This window comes from Chelonia mydas, chromosome 6 (genome assembly GCF_015237465.2).
Source record: "Chelonia mydas isolate rCheMyd1 chromosome 6, rCheMyd1.pri.v2, whole genome shotgun sequence".
Classification (NCBI taxonomy): Eukaryota; Metazoa; Chordata; order Testudines; family Cheloniidae; genus Chelonia; species Chelonia mydas.
In genome coordinates this window covers 25,828,227-25,844,363 of record NC_051246.2, presented here as the reverse complement: position 1 = coordinate 25,844,363, position 16,137 = coordinate 25,828,227, and the positions used below count along the sequence as shown (strand labels likewise).

Genomic DNA, 16,137 nt, shown 5'->3' with positions numbered 1-16,137 from the left:
GCTGCTGCTCTGAAACCTTGCAATCTAGTGTTTCCCTCTGGATGGGAGCGGGAGTATATGTAAGATAGTGACAAGTGGAATGGTTCAGTGGTATTTCAGTGCAGTGTTTTGCCCAGAGGCAACCAGGTCTCAAGTAAACTCCAGAGGAGTGGGGATGCTGAAGAAACAGTGTGCTAGGCTCTTGGGAGTAAAGTAGGAATGTCCTGTTTGCCACTTTTGCCAAAACTGAGATTGCAGAGTTATTGGCAAACTCCAGAGGCAGTTTTAGCCGTGCTGTCTGAAAAAGTGCTCAGATTTTCTTCCTGCATATAACTGTGCAACAGTAGCCAATCTACCCCCAAGTGAAAATCTTAACTATAGAGAGGATGATTGACTTAAAAAAACAAAACAAAAACAAAAAAACATGTGGGCGGGGGAGGGAGGAGGGGATTCCTCCCCTCCCATCATGCAGCTGGAGCAGATTACTCTACACAAAATTAGTCTTTCTGGGACTTCAGTTCTAATGTAACCTAGTAAGTGGAATGAACAGTTTAGGATTGCCGTTGCTAAATGACCTGCCTCCCACTCGTGTACCTTCAAATCGTAGGAATCTTTTTCTTGTTCAATGTAAGCAAAATAAGTAAACAGGCACCATCAAAGTGCCTCTTGTATCAGCGCAATTTAGGTTTGATTCCGGCAATAACCATTTGGCACCACAATTTCTAGAAGTCTGTGTTCTTAGATAGTGTTATGGTTGAGGAATTTTCTCTTTCCTCTGACTTGTTCACTGTAGGTTTGCGGTGTAACTACAGAGACTTTAAATTCCCTGTTCAGCTCATCTGCCTGCTTCCACCTTGCCTATTGCTAATAGGGAAGTTGACTTTGTTTTGATGAATCCGAAGACTTAAGGAATGCACACAGAGGGACAGTTTTTAATTTGTGAAGTGAAAGTAATAAAGGACTCTGCTTGAGCTGCTAAAAGTCATTAAACTTAATTTCTACATCTTATCTCTATGTAGTTTACTGATAAATCATCCACTTCACCTAACAGTGAGAAAATTACAGCATAACTTCAGTATTTGAAGATTCTTTGACACTGCCTGTATAGCCAATTGATCCTTGCACTCGGTGTTTCATGGGGGAACTGAAGAATAAAACAAATGTATCTGCAAAACAACAGTTCTGCTTCTACACATGATAGCAGCTTTCTAAAAGAGGATCTTTTAAGGGTATGTCTAAACTAGAAACTTAAGTCGACCTATATTAGGTTGACTTACAGCCACTGCAGTAATTACTGCAGTGGTGCTTGTCTACACTACCCTTCTTGGGTCGGTGGTGCACGTCCTCACCAGGAGTGCTTCACACTGCCTCTCTTAGGTTAGTGGGGGAGCTGAGAGCCCAGTCTCAGCTCTGATGGCAGCTGACCTACAGGCTCCCGGGCTCCTGGTGGGCTGCCACCCCCTCTGCTCATCATTTCCCGCTGGGAGCTGTGGAGGGGAGCCATCTGGGGCTTCTCAGCGCCCCTTTCCACAGGGAACTGGACTACCAACGTTCCAAGCGTCACCTTAACTATACTGATGTGAGTCTTATGTCTCTCGTGGAGGTGGAGTTGTTATGTCAGTGTAGTGGGACACTTATGTTGGCAGGAGCAAGGCTGTAGTGTAGACACTGACTTTATTAGGTCAACGTAAGCTGCCTTACGTCAACCTAACTGTGTAGTGGAGACCAGGCCTAAGAGTTTACCTGCTTCTTTGACTTTATTTTCCACCTCACACTCCTAGTGATTCATTTATAAGAACTGGCTGTTGTGGAAACCTTTAAATTGTGATACAAATAGAGGGTGATAATTTCAGGTACGGCAGGGTCAGCGACCTCTTTTGAAACAAAAATCTGCTTTTTGTGCATACAGAGTGACTTTTTTTAAAAAAGTACAGAAAATGTTTAGGTAGAAAGGTTTCTAAAAACATCCATGTTTTCTTGAGGCCTCAAAATGCTTTGAAGATTGCATGGCTTGCTGAAGGCATCTTCACATATTCCACTAACCTTAAATTCACCAGTACAATGACCATCTGAATCTGTTCAATGGCTGTCTGTTCCAGAACAGCATTCAGTTTTATTGCTTGGCTTAACTTTCTTCTTACTGAACATGAACTGAAGGGATAACCCCTTCTGTTGAGAATATAGTTGATACACATACGCACACCAATGTCTTTGTGTTTCAGGAGCTGTCCCGGGGGAAATTCCAAAATGTACATTTCAGCTGAGAATTTACATGTGAAAATGGAAAAATTAAAATTACAACTAAAAATGGCAAAATTTTAGCTCCGCTATAATCTACTATAAGTATAGGAGTACCTCCAGCAGTGTTGTACACTTAATGATGCTGAAAAAGGGCATGCCTGGACAAATCTTCCTAGAATATTTCACCTGCTACAAAACTTCCAGATAGAGTGTACTACCTGTTACATGTCTTTACCTCGAGTTTTACTTTAAAATGACTCATGCAGATACCCTGCCATGTCTATTGCCTGTCGCCTAACAATGTGTTTGTATTACAGGGAGCTGATTCATTTACTCACTCACCTCTCGGAAGCTCTCCATGAAGCACAACTTAAGCTAATACTGGTCATCCCACCTGCTGTCACACCAGGGTGAGTACTGCATTGATGGGGGAGATTCCTAATGAGAAATTCTACTTTGTTCTCTCATCAACAATGAATTGAACAGCTTTCTCAAAACTAAATGTGGCTTGCAGGAGCAGGAACTTACTTTAGTACGATGCCTGTGATCACATGGTTTTGCACATCGCGCTCTGTGTATTCTGAGACACCAACCTCACTCACATTTTTTCTTTTCTCAAAATAGCTTGGATTAAGGTCTCATACTGTGCATCAGCCCAAAATATCAGGGCAGAACTGCCTGGAAAAACAAAGCAGACACATTTGTGAAACTTTGTGACTCATCACCAAGAGTGGGATAGTGTGTGAGAGTCTTTAACGCTTCTGACACACTTTCAAAATGTCGTAAATGGTGTTTAAGAGACGGGGCTAGGGGAAGGCGTGAAATCTATGGTAACTGAGCTTTATTTTGGTTTGACTTTCACGTGCTTGTGAAATGCATCTAGTACCTAGCAATAGATGCAGCATGGTCTTGCTATATATACAGTCAGGCAAAGTAAGGAGTTGGCCTTAATGGCAGTAATAGCTGAGAGACAGAAAGTTGACTTGAAAAGATCACACAATACGAGTTCACCAGTTTTACGGGAACTTCTGATTCAGCTGCAGTAAAAAATTTTGTCGGTTTCTATCTTTCAATAAATATTATAGGGAAGATCTTTACTTCCTAAAATGTTACTCATTCAAAAGTGGAAGCCAGTCACCATGGTGTAAACCAGAATGTAAATTTCAACAGATCTGGAAGGAAATTGGTCTCCTTTTCTTATTTTCATGAACCTCAAACCCTCTTAAACCAATGTCCACAAAAGCTGTAACCTTTAAGTACCGTGCGCGCTGGGCCAGCCAGACTGACCACGGTTGATGGTATCACACCAGGCATTGTGAAGTGAAGTTCCCAGATCTGGCTCAATCCTTGTGAATCTCTGGGGTGGTGCCGGGTAGGGTCAGGGTATGCATACCCTTTGCAATGCAGTGAAGAGTTTGAGAGCATTGTGTGCTGGGGTGGTTTTGTCTAGCTGACGACTTGGCCAAAAAGCATGTAATGCCACTTTTGACTATACCGAATGATAGAAGGAAGGTCAGATCTCTGCGAGACTGACATTTTGCACAGAGTCAAAGCATTTTATGCTCAGGTTTTGGCACTGACAGTGTATACGAAATGCCACTAACCGTTCCAAGTCTGCATGTACTGATTCTATCTGTCCCTATGGGCAGCCAATATAACAGCAATATTGATGTATCTCATATGATTAATTTTGACTGCGAGGCATTCTGGATTTTAGATATACTTAGTCATTAATTATCTTAATGTAAATGCCTAAAACTGATGAAAGTTGGGTACTAGGTAGTTCTTGGCATTGGTAATGAGATTGAGCCTTTATACCACACAGTCACCAGCTCAAATTGAGACCTAACCCCTTATGTATGCTCCAAAATTCCACTTGCATACTGCTGCGAACATAGGTATTTTGGTAGAGTGCATTCACGTTTGGCTGCCTCTGCCAGTGCAGTGTGTCCTCACAGCATCAGGTGGTAATGGCAAAAGATGTTTGTCGCTCTGGATAGACAGCTGTTTCTCTCTCTCTCTCTCTTCTCTCTACCCCCCCCCCCCCCCCCCCCCCCGGTCTGTTGCACTACCTTGTGGATGTCTTTTGCTCAGTATTTTGAGGCTGCTGCCGTTGATACCATCACTTCTCTAGGGAATTACAGGAACTTGGGGACAAATTTCTACAAATCCCTCTGTTCCCTCCTATAATCTACTGTGTTTTGTGCTGTTTTTCCATCTCACTGCCAAAAACATGGATGCCACACAAATCACCGGAGAAGCTGACCAGATGCTGCTGGAGGGATGAGGTGGACAGGCCATCTGTTGCTTTTGAGTAGCCTGAGACCACGCTAATTACTAAGGCCACTGCAAGTTCTGTGCTGGTAAGGGAAGCTTTAAGACACATCTTGCAGTACCCAGACAGTAATTTAGCTGGTTTATCAGTTTATTTTTTGGGTGGGGGGGTCCACATCTCTATATTGTAAGACACAGGAAATCTGGGTTTTTATTAGGTACCGCTTACAAGAAAGTAAGTGCAAGGTACTGTCCACACTCAACTGCATGACTGAGAGGTTGCAGTTGGTGTAGCTTAATCAGTTTTCATTATTGTCCACTGGAGCTAAATGAAAGGATAATGCTGCTTGGGGGGACTGGAGTTTTGAGGAGAGGGGTGTTTGGCCTGAGCTAGAGTTGGTGCTGAGCGCAGTAGGTGCTGAGCTCAGCAATGCCCAGGGATGTCAATTAATCACAGTTAATTCAAAAAAATTAATCACACTTTGAATCGAACTGTTAAACAATAGAATACCAATTGAAATTTTACAAATGTGGGCCCCAGTATCTCATGCTCTTGCCAGGTGGTTCTCCGTGCTGTGTAGTAGCTGCTGTGGAGTTGATCTTCGGGTGCTTTGATCCATAATGTGCTCTAGCAGCCGAGTCTGTTTCAACAGCTGCAGTGTGTCTTGGTGCATCTCTTTGTCTGTATTTATCCCCTCCAGCATATGCTTCCTCCATTCACCAGTCTTACTTGCTCCAGACTCAGCACTTTGCACCAATTTGGAGAATATGTCTTCCCTGTCAGTTTCCTTTTCCTTCTTATCATGCTTAGGCTGTCAGCTAGTGTAAAAAGGACATAGTTTTAAGTATACTGCCATTGAGGTCACTGATAAACAGAGAGAGAGAGTGTTAGGTGTGGGGTGGGGAGGTAGGACAGAAGATAAGTACTTCAGCTCTGTACTTCTTCCCTTGGGCTGTTTAAAATAAACAAACAGGTTCACAATCGCTACTCCTTTATTAATTTTTAACAGTACGCTTTCAGGTGTAGTAAAGACTGCGACACTTACTACAGGCAGTCATGAGCCATGAGGATGTATTAATCATGAGGGCAGAGACGGGAACTGCTTTAGAGTTCTGGCTGTCACCTGGAGTCATGCTTCTGAGCTCTTCTCAGCAATGATACCTGAAGAGGTCCTTACAGAGTGTTGTGGGAAGATTACCTCTTGTGGTGGGAGAAACAAAGGCAGCTCTGCCTAAAAATGTCCTGGCAAAAGTTAAATGCTAATTGCTGGAAAAATTCTGTGATGAGCCAGTGGACTGAAAAGTTTCATATGCTAAAGTAAACCAGCTTCTTCAACAGCAGCACAAGTGCCCTCTGACTGCTGGCTAGTGAAGTTAGCCTGTCCAAGCCAAAACCTGAGTTGATCACACATTTTCACCTTCTTTGGGGTTTTTAAAATGTAACCCCGGTCTGTAAATGTACACACTTGGATGTGCTTAGTAACTGCTTTTGCTGAAAGATCTGTAAGTTGTATGTAGACTTTCACTTTGAAATCCGTGGAAGTGCTCTGTTTTTGTTTCCATTAAATGTGGCTTTCTGTGGGTTGTAAGCAAGCATTTTCTGTAAAAGTATGTATTTGGTAATGCTTTTTGGCTGTTTTTACAGTCTTTTTGACTGCATATTGCATAGTACAGCCACTTCATGCTTTTAAAATAAGGCAGCTAGTTGAAGACAGACTTCCTTTGGCCCTATGCACAGTTGGTCACCGTTTTGATGGGGGGAAAGGTGTAGCAAAGTGTTTTGGGGGACCTAGAAAAGATAAACAAAATGGCCTGCATTTATGGGGAGTCCTATTAAATTGCACCTACCAGAGTCCACTTCCTCACTGATTGACTCTGCGGGTCCAGCTCGGACTTGAAGAGATCTTGGCTATCCCAGCACAATCTGTATCCCTGTTCTCAGTGATCTCCTGGGTTGCCAGTTCCAGAGGGTCTTCCCCTGGAGTCTTTGGGGTGTCCAAAGTCTCAAGGTGTTGGTGAGATCCCCACTCAGTATGCCATCAAGCTGGTCATCATAGGGGCAGGTCTTGCGGGCAATACTGAACCTGAGGCTCTGCTCCTTTGACTTAGGATAAACCTGCTGCAACCCCTCCTCCTTTTCCTATCATTGATCCTCATCCCTGCTGTACCCCATGATCTCCATGGATTTTTGTGGTGTCAGCATGCCCATCTTTATTCTGGTGGGAATGCTGCAGCTGTTGCTGCACACCTTCCTCTCCCCACAACCTGAGGAAATCTAGGACTTCATTCCTGGGTCATGCAGCAGCAGGCGGGTGAACTGGAGTCATGCCTGTAGAAATGGCAGAAAATAGGCATTTCCAGGGCTGGGGATTTTAAACAGGAGGAAGACTTCCAGTCACAGTGACTAGAGCCCTGCGTGGATACAAAATATGTATCTGCACCTGATCTGCAAACATGGACTGTGGATAGCTGCATCCACAGATCTAAAGCGGATATCTGCAGATTTGCACGGCTTTAACTGGGCAGCAGAGTTCAAAAGCTCAACCAGAGCAATCATTGCTTGTTGCTAGAGGACTGCTTACATCAGTACAGGTACTTCTGCTTCCGTGCAGGCATTGTGCTTGTAGAACTATACTGACAGAGGGCTTATATTGCTCACCCAACTGGTTTAACTTGAGCGTTATAAGTGGTTGATGGTTTTGTTGGCAGGACTCAATTTTAAGTATGGAAGCATACAATAAAGTGCTGACACAAGGAAGGTTTTTCTGGTAAAACTTTTTATAGTGTAGATCAGGCCCCTATAACTGAACATCACTTCTGGCAGTGACTGAATGAAATGAAGTGGTCTGAACCTAACTTCTAGTGAGACAAATTGCTGTGGCTCTTCTGGATAATTCTTAGTGCTGACGTGTCACACCACAGCGCAGGAAACTATAAAAACCTCTTCAAGAATATATGCTAAGAAGATAGGTCCTGATGATTTTATTTCTGATTCTGCCATATACTTCCTTTATTATATTAGGCAAATCCTACCTTTTGTCAGCCTGCCTTTTTGCACCTGTAAAATGGGAATAGTATGTCCTTACCTCAGAGGGGTGTTGAAACATAATGTTAAAAATGTTTTCAGCTCCAGCAGTTCTGGTTAAATGAAGAGCAACAACAGGAAAGGTCTTCACTTTTGTCTGCAGCTTTCTTCTGATCTTTCATACGAAGAAGAAGTTCAGTACTGTTCCTGTGAGCCGAATTTCATCCCATTTGGTAGTTCATTTTTTAAGGCAGTTTTCTACTGTGGCTAATTGTTGTCTGTTACAGATTAAGCATTTTCATTTGCTCTGACATTTTTGTAGCATTTTTCTGCAATGGATTATCAATCATTTCTCTACAAAAATGCTTTTCATTAGGCTAATGCATGCTTTTAAAGATCTTAAGTAATTGCTGCCAACTATGGATTATGGTAAAATGCATTCACTCCTTTGTGTTGTAAACAGAGTAGAGAATCATTAAAGCAATAAGATTCCTATTCCCTTTTAGTAGTTATCTGAACTGGGTCCAGTCCCACACTCTGGATGGACACACCAGTATGTTGTGATTGGATCCAACCACTGAATCTCATGTGTTTTAAGCCCCTGGGTATAAACAGTGACTGATCATTGTTCCTTGCTCTGGGTCTCTGGCAAGCTCCCATTGCAGACCCGGTGTCTGACATTCTTCTTGAGCAGTCAAACTGCCCTCCTGTGCAGGGCAGTGTGGCCGGGTGGCAGGAGTCACTAGGGGCTGCCCTCCCTTGCAGGGCAGTGTGGTCAGGCAGCCAGGCAAAGGGGGTGGGCTGCCACCGAGGAGTGGATTGGCAGCTTGGGCAGGGTGATCCAGGCCCTCACTACTCCACCGGGTGCCAGCCCAGGGCCCTGTCAGTTGCAAGTGTATTCGCTACTGGGATCCAGCCAAAGAGGGGATCCAGCAGGGATCCATCCAAAACATGCTGACCTGGTTCACGATTCCATTGCCAGACCAATGTCTAGTTCCCTTTGGGCCACCTTCTACCCTGGCTATCTTCTCCATAGTCTGCAGGGTAGAAAGTGGCCCAAGGGAACTAGACATTGGTTCTCAAGTTCTCCACAGTCTTCTGCATAGTCTACTTCTCCAGGGTAGCTGACCAGCAAAGTTCCTGGAGACGCCTTTCCCTTGGAGGCTTCTGTGGGCAGTCTTGGTGTGCCTGCCCTCTGTGGTCTGGGGCACCGACAGCTCCTGGGTGCAGGAGCTTGCAGCTCACATCCTCTCTCCTCGGCTGTCAGCCCAGACTGAGCTGGATTGCTCCCTTTTATACTGGTTTCAGAGTAGCCGCCGTGTTAGTCTGTATCTGCAAAAAGAAAAGGAGTACTTGTGGTACCTTAGAGACTAACAAATTTGTTAGTCTCTTAGGTGCCACAAGTACTCCTTTTCTTTTTGCCCTTTTATACTGTGGTTCCAGTAGGAGCTTATCCAGCAGGGGCGATGGGGCATGGCTTCCTCAGCCCGCAGTATGGGGTTAACCCCTTCCTGTCCAGTGCGGGACATGTATACCCCATCACACCTATCCATAGGAAGTTACTTAAATCCTTCTCCAACTAGTTGTGGTTCATGCCTAGAAGAATGAGGGTTCCTATCTCTTTAACAAGCTAAAATATATCCTGTGGCTGTACATATAAAATGTCTGTAATAAGCTGGCTTGCCTATGGGCTGGAGAGCCTGGTGCTAAGCCAGCTCTGGTTACAAGGTGAGTCCCACCTGAGAGGAATCAGGTTATTAATATAAAAGGCAACAGGAAGCTGTGTGGAGGAGAGGGTAGCTGAGACAGCCATAGGCTGGAGGCCTGGCAGGATGCTCAGGAGACTGTGTGGAGCTGGGGCTGGTGGAAGGAGTAACTCTGAGAAGCAAGTTTGGATCCTGCAGAGCCCTAGCCAGATAACTCCTGTGAGCAGGAGTTAAAGAAGGGAAGATGAACTAAAAAACTGTTTTGGACTTTTGAGTTTGGTATTTGACTCTGTTGCCAGCCTGACGTGAACTGGTGGAATTAAAGGATTGAGCTTGGTAGGTCACTGGAGACTGGGTGAGTTCTTAAAGGGAATTGGATGAAGGGAAATAGAGGCAGGACAGCCACAGAGGCAACCCTAGCCATGAGGGGGCACTTGGTGGGCAGTAAAGGCCACCGTACTACTTTAAACGCCTTTTGAATCCTGTGATGTTCTTGGTCTCAATGACACCTTGTGGCAGTGAGTTATTCCTTAAGCTAATTATGCATTGTGTAAAGTGTTTCCTTCTATCAGTTTGAAGTTTGATTTACCTTTTAAATTTGATTGTCAGATGTTAAAGGATCCCAACATTGATATAATTGTTTTATTTGGAACTGTAATATGGTCAAATAACTTAGAGATGACTAACAGCTTCTACACAGGTCAGGAATATGCTTTAGTTTTGCTGAAGCGTCTCAAACTCTGACCTCTTTTCTGTTGAAGAAAACTGCCTGTTTTGGAATTGGTGTATTTTCTGCAGCTCGCACAGTATGAATCTGTTGTCTTATTTTTCTTGGAATGAAAGTTGGATTTGCAGGATACAATATTCATTAATTGTAGAAAGACCTTTTGAAACCAAGATAGCTTTGCCCTTTGAACATGAGAGCCAACCATTTAACTTGTTCAGTTCTTCTCTAACTATAAACATGCAAAAGAGTCTCACTTCTCGAGCAACTGAAAAATAACTATTAGTTGGTATCTTCCAGTGCCCTAAGACTTGCTGTAGAACATCTAGAATAACAGCACACTGCACTAAAAGTGCAAGAGAAGGTTTGTCATCCACTGTCATAAATACTTAAACTTTTTAAAAATGTATTTTATACAAAAAAGGAAAAAAATCTCCTTTTTAAAAATTATCCATGGGAGCAAAACCAAGGAACATGAAGATACATCAGAAATACCAGAATGCAGAGAATTTTTTTAGCAAAGAAATAACAAATGGGATTCCCCTTCTCTGTAGATATCACCATGTGCAACTACTTGCCAGGCAAATGATATGTCTTGTTACTTTGTAGAGATGAATATGAGTATCTCTACTATGTAGGCAGCATAGCCAAGTAGCATATTCATTGGGGTAACATGAAAAATATGTAAAGTGGGTAAAAGTTTGTTTTGCTGTATAAAGCACCTGGGTTCTATTTCTGGATTTTCCAGAAGTGAATTTGAGGACTTTGATAGACAGCAAAGATAGGGCTTCCTGGAATCTATTCTTGGCCCTGAGAGAAGAGAGCCATCTGGTGGCTGAAGCAGTGGATACTGACAGGATAGCCAGTATGGTTGCTAATCCAAAACCCAATGTGGCTCAGAGGATGGGACTTGGGTCTGACATTTTAGAGTTGGGAATAGAACCCTGAAGTAACCGTAAACAACTTTTTTATCCACAAAATATGGGGAACAATAACTACCTATCCAAGTGATAATTGAAATGCTGATAAATTGAAAAGTCTACTGCTTGACCACACTTTGTTTCATTAAGAAATTTATTTGAGATGCAATAACATCAGTTGGGTTTATTGCACAATGTTAATAATAGTATAGTACAAGAAGATAGGCTCAGTATAATACCAATTTCCAGGAAGTACATCTTGTGCAGTGCATCATCCAGATTAAATTCACCTTACAAAGAAGGTGTGCTCCCAAAGTTACACTCCCAAAGCTATGCTGTTAATACCCATCCTGTTTACAAATAAAAAGGTATTGTGTGAATGCATCATCTGAAACAAGATTTAACCAATCAGCTTTCTACTTTGTTTTTCTGGTACCATGGCATACCCCTTATCTCTTTGTTCTGAACAAAGTCATTCCAGGTACCAATGGGCATGAAGACACCTCCTGGGTTTGTACCAGGTAGAACAATTATATATCTTGTCCTTTTCCTTTGAGTCATTCCAGTACTGGCCTGTGAGAGTAACTCTCTCCCTGTTTGAGTGGTAGCCATGTTAGTCTGTATCAGCAAAAAGTACTCCTCGTTCTCTCTACCTGTTGCTATGGTAAAACGTGCATGTGCCCTGTTCCTGACAGTTTTCCTATTTATATAAGCCAAAGCTTACATTTGGTAAGGCAAAGTGTTTCGGGATACTTGACATAGGTGAACAGAATTGTGGGGAGAGTATATTACATTCAGTTAACGTGAACTCCCAATACTTATAGTAATACTATGTCTAACATATACGTACTAGTTAACAGAAATAAAGGTAGTGAAATACTTATATTTTCTGAAATACACAACATTTTTTCAGAGGTATGTAAAGTAATCTAAAAGGATTGCAGATCACTCTATATAATCTGCATTTTGTATCTGGTCTCATTTTTCTCTACTTTGCTCCCGGGGGATTTATTCAGAAAATGCGCTTGCTTACAATAACAGCCGTTAAACTCAGATGCTGTTAGATCAGTGCTGTTATTTAAATAACCAATTTGTCTTCACATTATTACATGTCTTGCTGCTGTATTAACTAAAAAAATAAATTTTACTTAGGACATTTTGACTTCTTGCTGAAATGGAGTAAGCAGCCTAAAATGCATCCATAAGGTTTTATAGCACAAATAATGGAAATGCCCTAAAATGTGCACAGAGTCCAAATGTACTTTAAATCTTAAAGGATGTTTTGGATGGAATGACTTCCATAGGCAGAATCCTTAAACTCTGTTCCTGCCTTATTTTAATTCCATATACTGGAAATTCTTGCCAATTTAAATTTACAGGGTAACTGGGTTTCTACTAAAAACTACTTTTCATTGGCATATTCAATATCTCATATTTTCAAATTCATTGTGTCTTGAAAATCAGTTTGGGTTCTAACCTTCTATAAATGTGCTTTAGTGGATCTTATACACTTTATTTGTTGGCATCACTGTAGACTGTTAATCAAAAATATAGCAAAAGTCATAGAAATAAATACCATAAAAATCAAATAACAGTTTAGAGTTCAGTAGCTACTAAAAGACTGATAAACAGACAGAGATGTTTCTCAAATACGCCTCTCTTGAATTTGGTCCCCTGGAGCTGAAACATTGTTCCTTTTGTGTTCTATCCTGATTAAATTTTAAAGGGAGACCGTACTTAAATGTAAGTAGTTTATTTAAGGTTTTGCTATTATACTCCTTTTTGTATGCATTAAGATCAAAGCAGTCTAGCAGCAAATGCGATCTTCAAAGAAACACTTTTAAGAGCTAAAAATACTGGATGGTTTAGGAAAAAATCCAGTCTAGAAAATGCAAAGAATTGATCCAATAAAAATATATTACTATATGAGATCCAGTGTATGATATGGAAAGGCACCAAATTTGATCCCCTTTTTAACCTCCTACATTAAACTTTATGTGAAGAACTCAAACTAGACAAGGGTAGGATAGTAGCTGAAGCCTACTTTAAACTATCCTTTGAAACCTCTGCTTTTTGCCTTGCTCACCATACCCCAGTAGCATTGCCAGACTAACAGACTTGGTCAATGTGTCGCGTCATTACGTTGAGTTGACAGCTCGTGTATTCAAAGGTCATGAATGAGATCTAAAGTGAAATGAGGAAATAAAAGCTGCTATTGGGAATAAAATATATAGATGGAAATTTGGCCGGACATATAAAGTCTGAAGCTTGAACTTGCACATAAGAAGAGGCTATAATAACTCCCCAGAAACAATGGATCCCAACAGAAATGAAAAGCACTTGGGAATCTGTCCTACACATCTTGTATAGTGATGTTCTGCTCCCCTGTGGCCAGCATTTCTAGCACTGTGGCTCAGGTGTTGACACTGAGGCGGCAGAGCTACTTATTAGGTTTTTAGCAGAAGGTGAAACATTCTTTTATTTTACTTATTGCTCTCATAGCTAGATGCATGTATTAAAAAGGCATAAACAACTCTCGCCAATAGTAGGCGCAAGGTGAGCCCATGCCTGCCTGTTAAATCTCCACGCATTGGAAGGAATAACCCTCCAGTGACAAGTGCTATTTGGTGGCAGGCCCAGATTAGGAGCGTCAGAATTTGTCTGTCTTCCAGGTGTGCCACTATTACATGAATTTCCTGTAACTCTGAACTGGAAGATGTTCACACTTCTATGTAAACTAGCCAGCACCAAGATTGTATCTTGTGATCTAAAAAGCAAATGAGTTGTGCCATGACTCTCTCTTGGGATGACAGAATTGAGATTGGATGTAATTTTTTAAGAGACCTGCCGGGATTCGTGATTGCTGTGTTGTAAGTATCATGTATATGCCTGCAGTTGAGCAGTAGGAGACTTCCAGCAAAGTTTTCAACAAATCTTCTCTTGGTTGCTAAATGTTGCTTCATTTTAGAAGTGTATGCATAGGTTGTATGAGTACAGTAGCTAAAGCAAAGGATTGGGAGCTAGGAATATCCTAGGTTCTGATCCAATAGGACAGTAAATCCATGTTGGACCTTGGCCAATCCACCATTTCTCTTTGTGCACCATTCACCCAAACTGTAAAACTGAATATAAGTCAGGACTGCTTTCAAAACCTAATATAGCGCCTGAGCTGACCATTCCTGGGTTTAGTAAAAAGTCTGGCTGTGAACAGTGTGGGTTTTTTTGGGGGGTGGCTGATCTAAACTTGTTTTTTATCAGTATAGTTTTAGGTTAGTAGCGTGATTATTTTACTGAAATAGCTATGCCAGTAAAAGCCCTAATGTGGATGCAGTTATTACCAGTAAGAAGATGGCTTATGTTGGTGTAGTTATTCTCTTTTCTGAGTGGAAATAGCTGTGCTGAGGTAACTTCCATGCCAAAATAACTGCCCACACTAGGGTGACTGTATCTCTTCAATAGTTAGTGGTGCTATGTGACAGAGTCAGGCCAGATGGCTACAGGAGAGTGACAGAAGGCAGATATATTCGCTCCGGATTAAGCAGGTCCCTTTTCCCTGGGAAAGGTAATATGGGCGGTTCCAGAACAATCAGGAACTTGCTGGAACCAATTAAGGCAGGCAGGCTAATCAGGGCACCTGGTTTAAAAAGTCTGTGAGGGGCGCGCAAGGAGCTGAGAGTGAGAGGGCGTGCTGCTGGAGGACTGAGGAGTACAAATGCTATCTCGCATCAGGAAGAAGGTCCTGTGGTGAGGCTAAGGAAGGTGTTGGGAGGAGGCCATGGGGAAGTAGCCCAGGGAGTTGTAGCTGTCACACAGCTGTTATAAGAAACACTATAGACAGCTGTGAACCACAGGGCCCTGGGCTGGACCCCGGAGTAGAGGGCGGGCCCAACTCCCAAACTGGATACAGGAGGAGTTGTCCTGGACTGTGGGTCCCACCAGAGGGGAAGGTCCCTGGCCTGTCCCCCAGCCCACTAGGTGGATCAGCAGAGACTGAGGGGATTGTTCTCCTTCCATTTCCCCATGGTGATCAGTGATGAGGTTAGCTGAGTGAACGGCAGGTTTGAGCCACTAGCAAAAGTGGCCAGACTGAGGGCTGCAGTTAATCTCTGAGGCGAGCAAATCTGCCAATAAGCACAGGACCCACCAAGGCAGAGGAGGAACTTTGTCACAGCAACTTTCCAGTTTAGGCAAGCTCTTAGAAGGTGGAGGAGCAGAAAAGGATATACAAAAGCTACAGACTGGAGATTCGAAATAAAGCATCATGTTTAGGTTCTCTTTTTACTGGAAATGTTGTGTGCTGAGGAAATAGAATGAAATGGACTTAGGAAGGAGACCTGAAAGATGGGAAGGGAGTTTGAGACAGAAGGGATGGAGAAGGTCAGAATTAAAATTTTACCACCATAGTTTTAGGAAAGTGTGTGTAATTGTAAATCAAAGGTATTTAGTTAAATATTTCCTTGTTGATTATGCCTCATGATCTTAAAGATATCAGACTGAGTAAGTTGAACATGATGTATTTGTTTTTGGGTTTTGTCCTTTATTTTTCAAGAAACATGAATACAAAATGTGAAGGTTTTGAACTTGAGCAATAATTCTTATTTATCTGCAAACAAACCAAATCTAATCTGTTGACTAGACTAGCATATATTTTGTATATGTTTAGATATCTCTTTTGTCCCCAATGCTTCCTCTTTGCAATGAGAAAAACAACTGATAGAGAATGAAAAACTTTTTTTAGGGATAGGCAACACCATTATCAAAACATTTTAAAGGACATCAGAAAAGGCAACTTGTAGATGGCAAATGCAACGAGGGATGAGAACCTGGGCCTTCAAAGAGGTAGCGAAATATTTATTTGGATTCTGAGATGCTTAAAGAGTGAATTTATTCTGTGATTCCACTTACCAAGGTAGTAAATCAACCATGATGGGAAAGGCGATGGGAAAGGCAATAGGAACTAAACTGGATTTTTGTAGTACGAAGCAATGGAGATCATGAAGTGTGAATAGTTCCCATCTTTTGTTCTTCAAAGTTGCAATTATAAAGAGTTGGTTAATTTTAATGCTTGAAAAAATTACAGAATAGCTGGTTTGAAAATAGACCTTCCAGCCAGGGTGAAAAAGTTGCCCTACCCTGCAACTTAAACATGTTATAAACATATTACTCATGCCTTTTATTCCCTTAAAAATGTTTTAAATGAAAAGTTAACAAGGTTACAATGAAAGTCTCACTCCTTTTTGCCCACTTACAGTTTGTTTCCCCCCCACT

The 16,137-nt window shown here is 42.1% G+C and overlaps 1 protein-coding gene across 7 annotated transcripts in view; it reads left to right on the top strand.

The window, feature by feature from the left end:
- Positions 1-16,137, top strand: part of CHID1 (chitinase domain containing 1) — a 302,198-nt gene that overhangs the window by 40,544 nt on the left and 245,517 nt on the right. For all 7 annotated transcript variants that reach the window (XM_037899598.2, XM_037899597.2, XM_043547928.1 and 4 more), the window contains exon 8: positions 2,538-2,630. In XM_037899598.2, the coding sequence (XP_037755526.1) occupies positions 2,538-2,630 (93 nt within the window). The remainder of the gene's footprint in view (positions 1-2,537; positions 2,631-16,137) is intronic.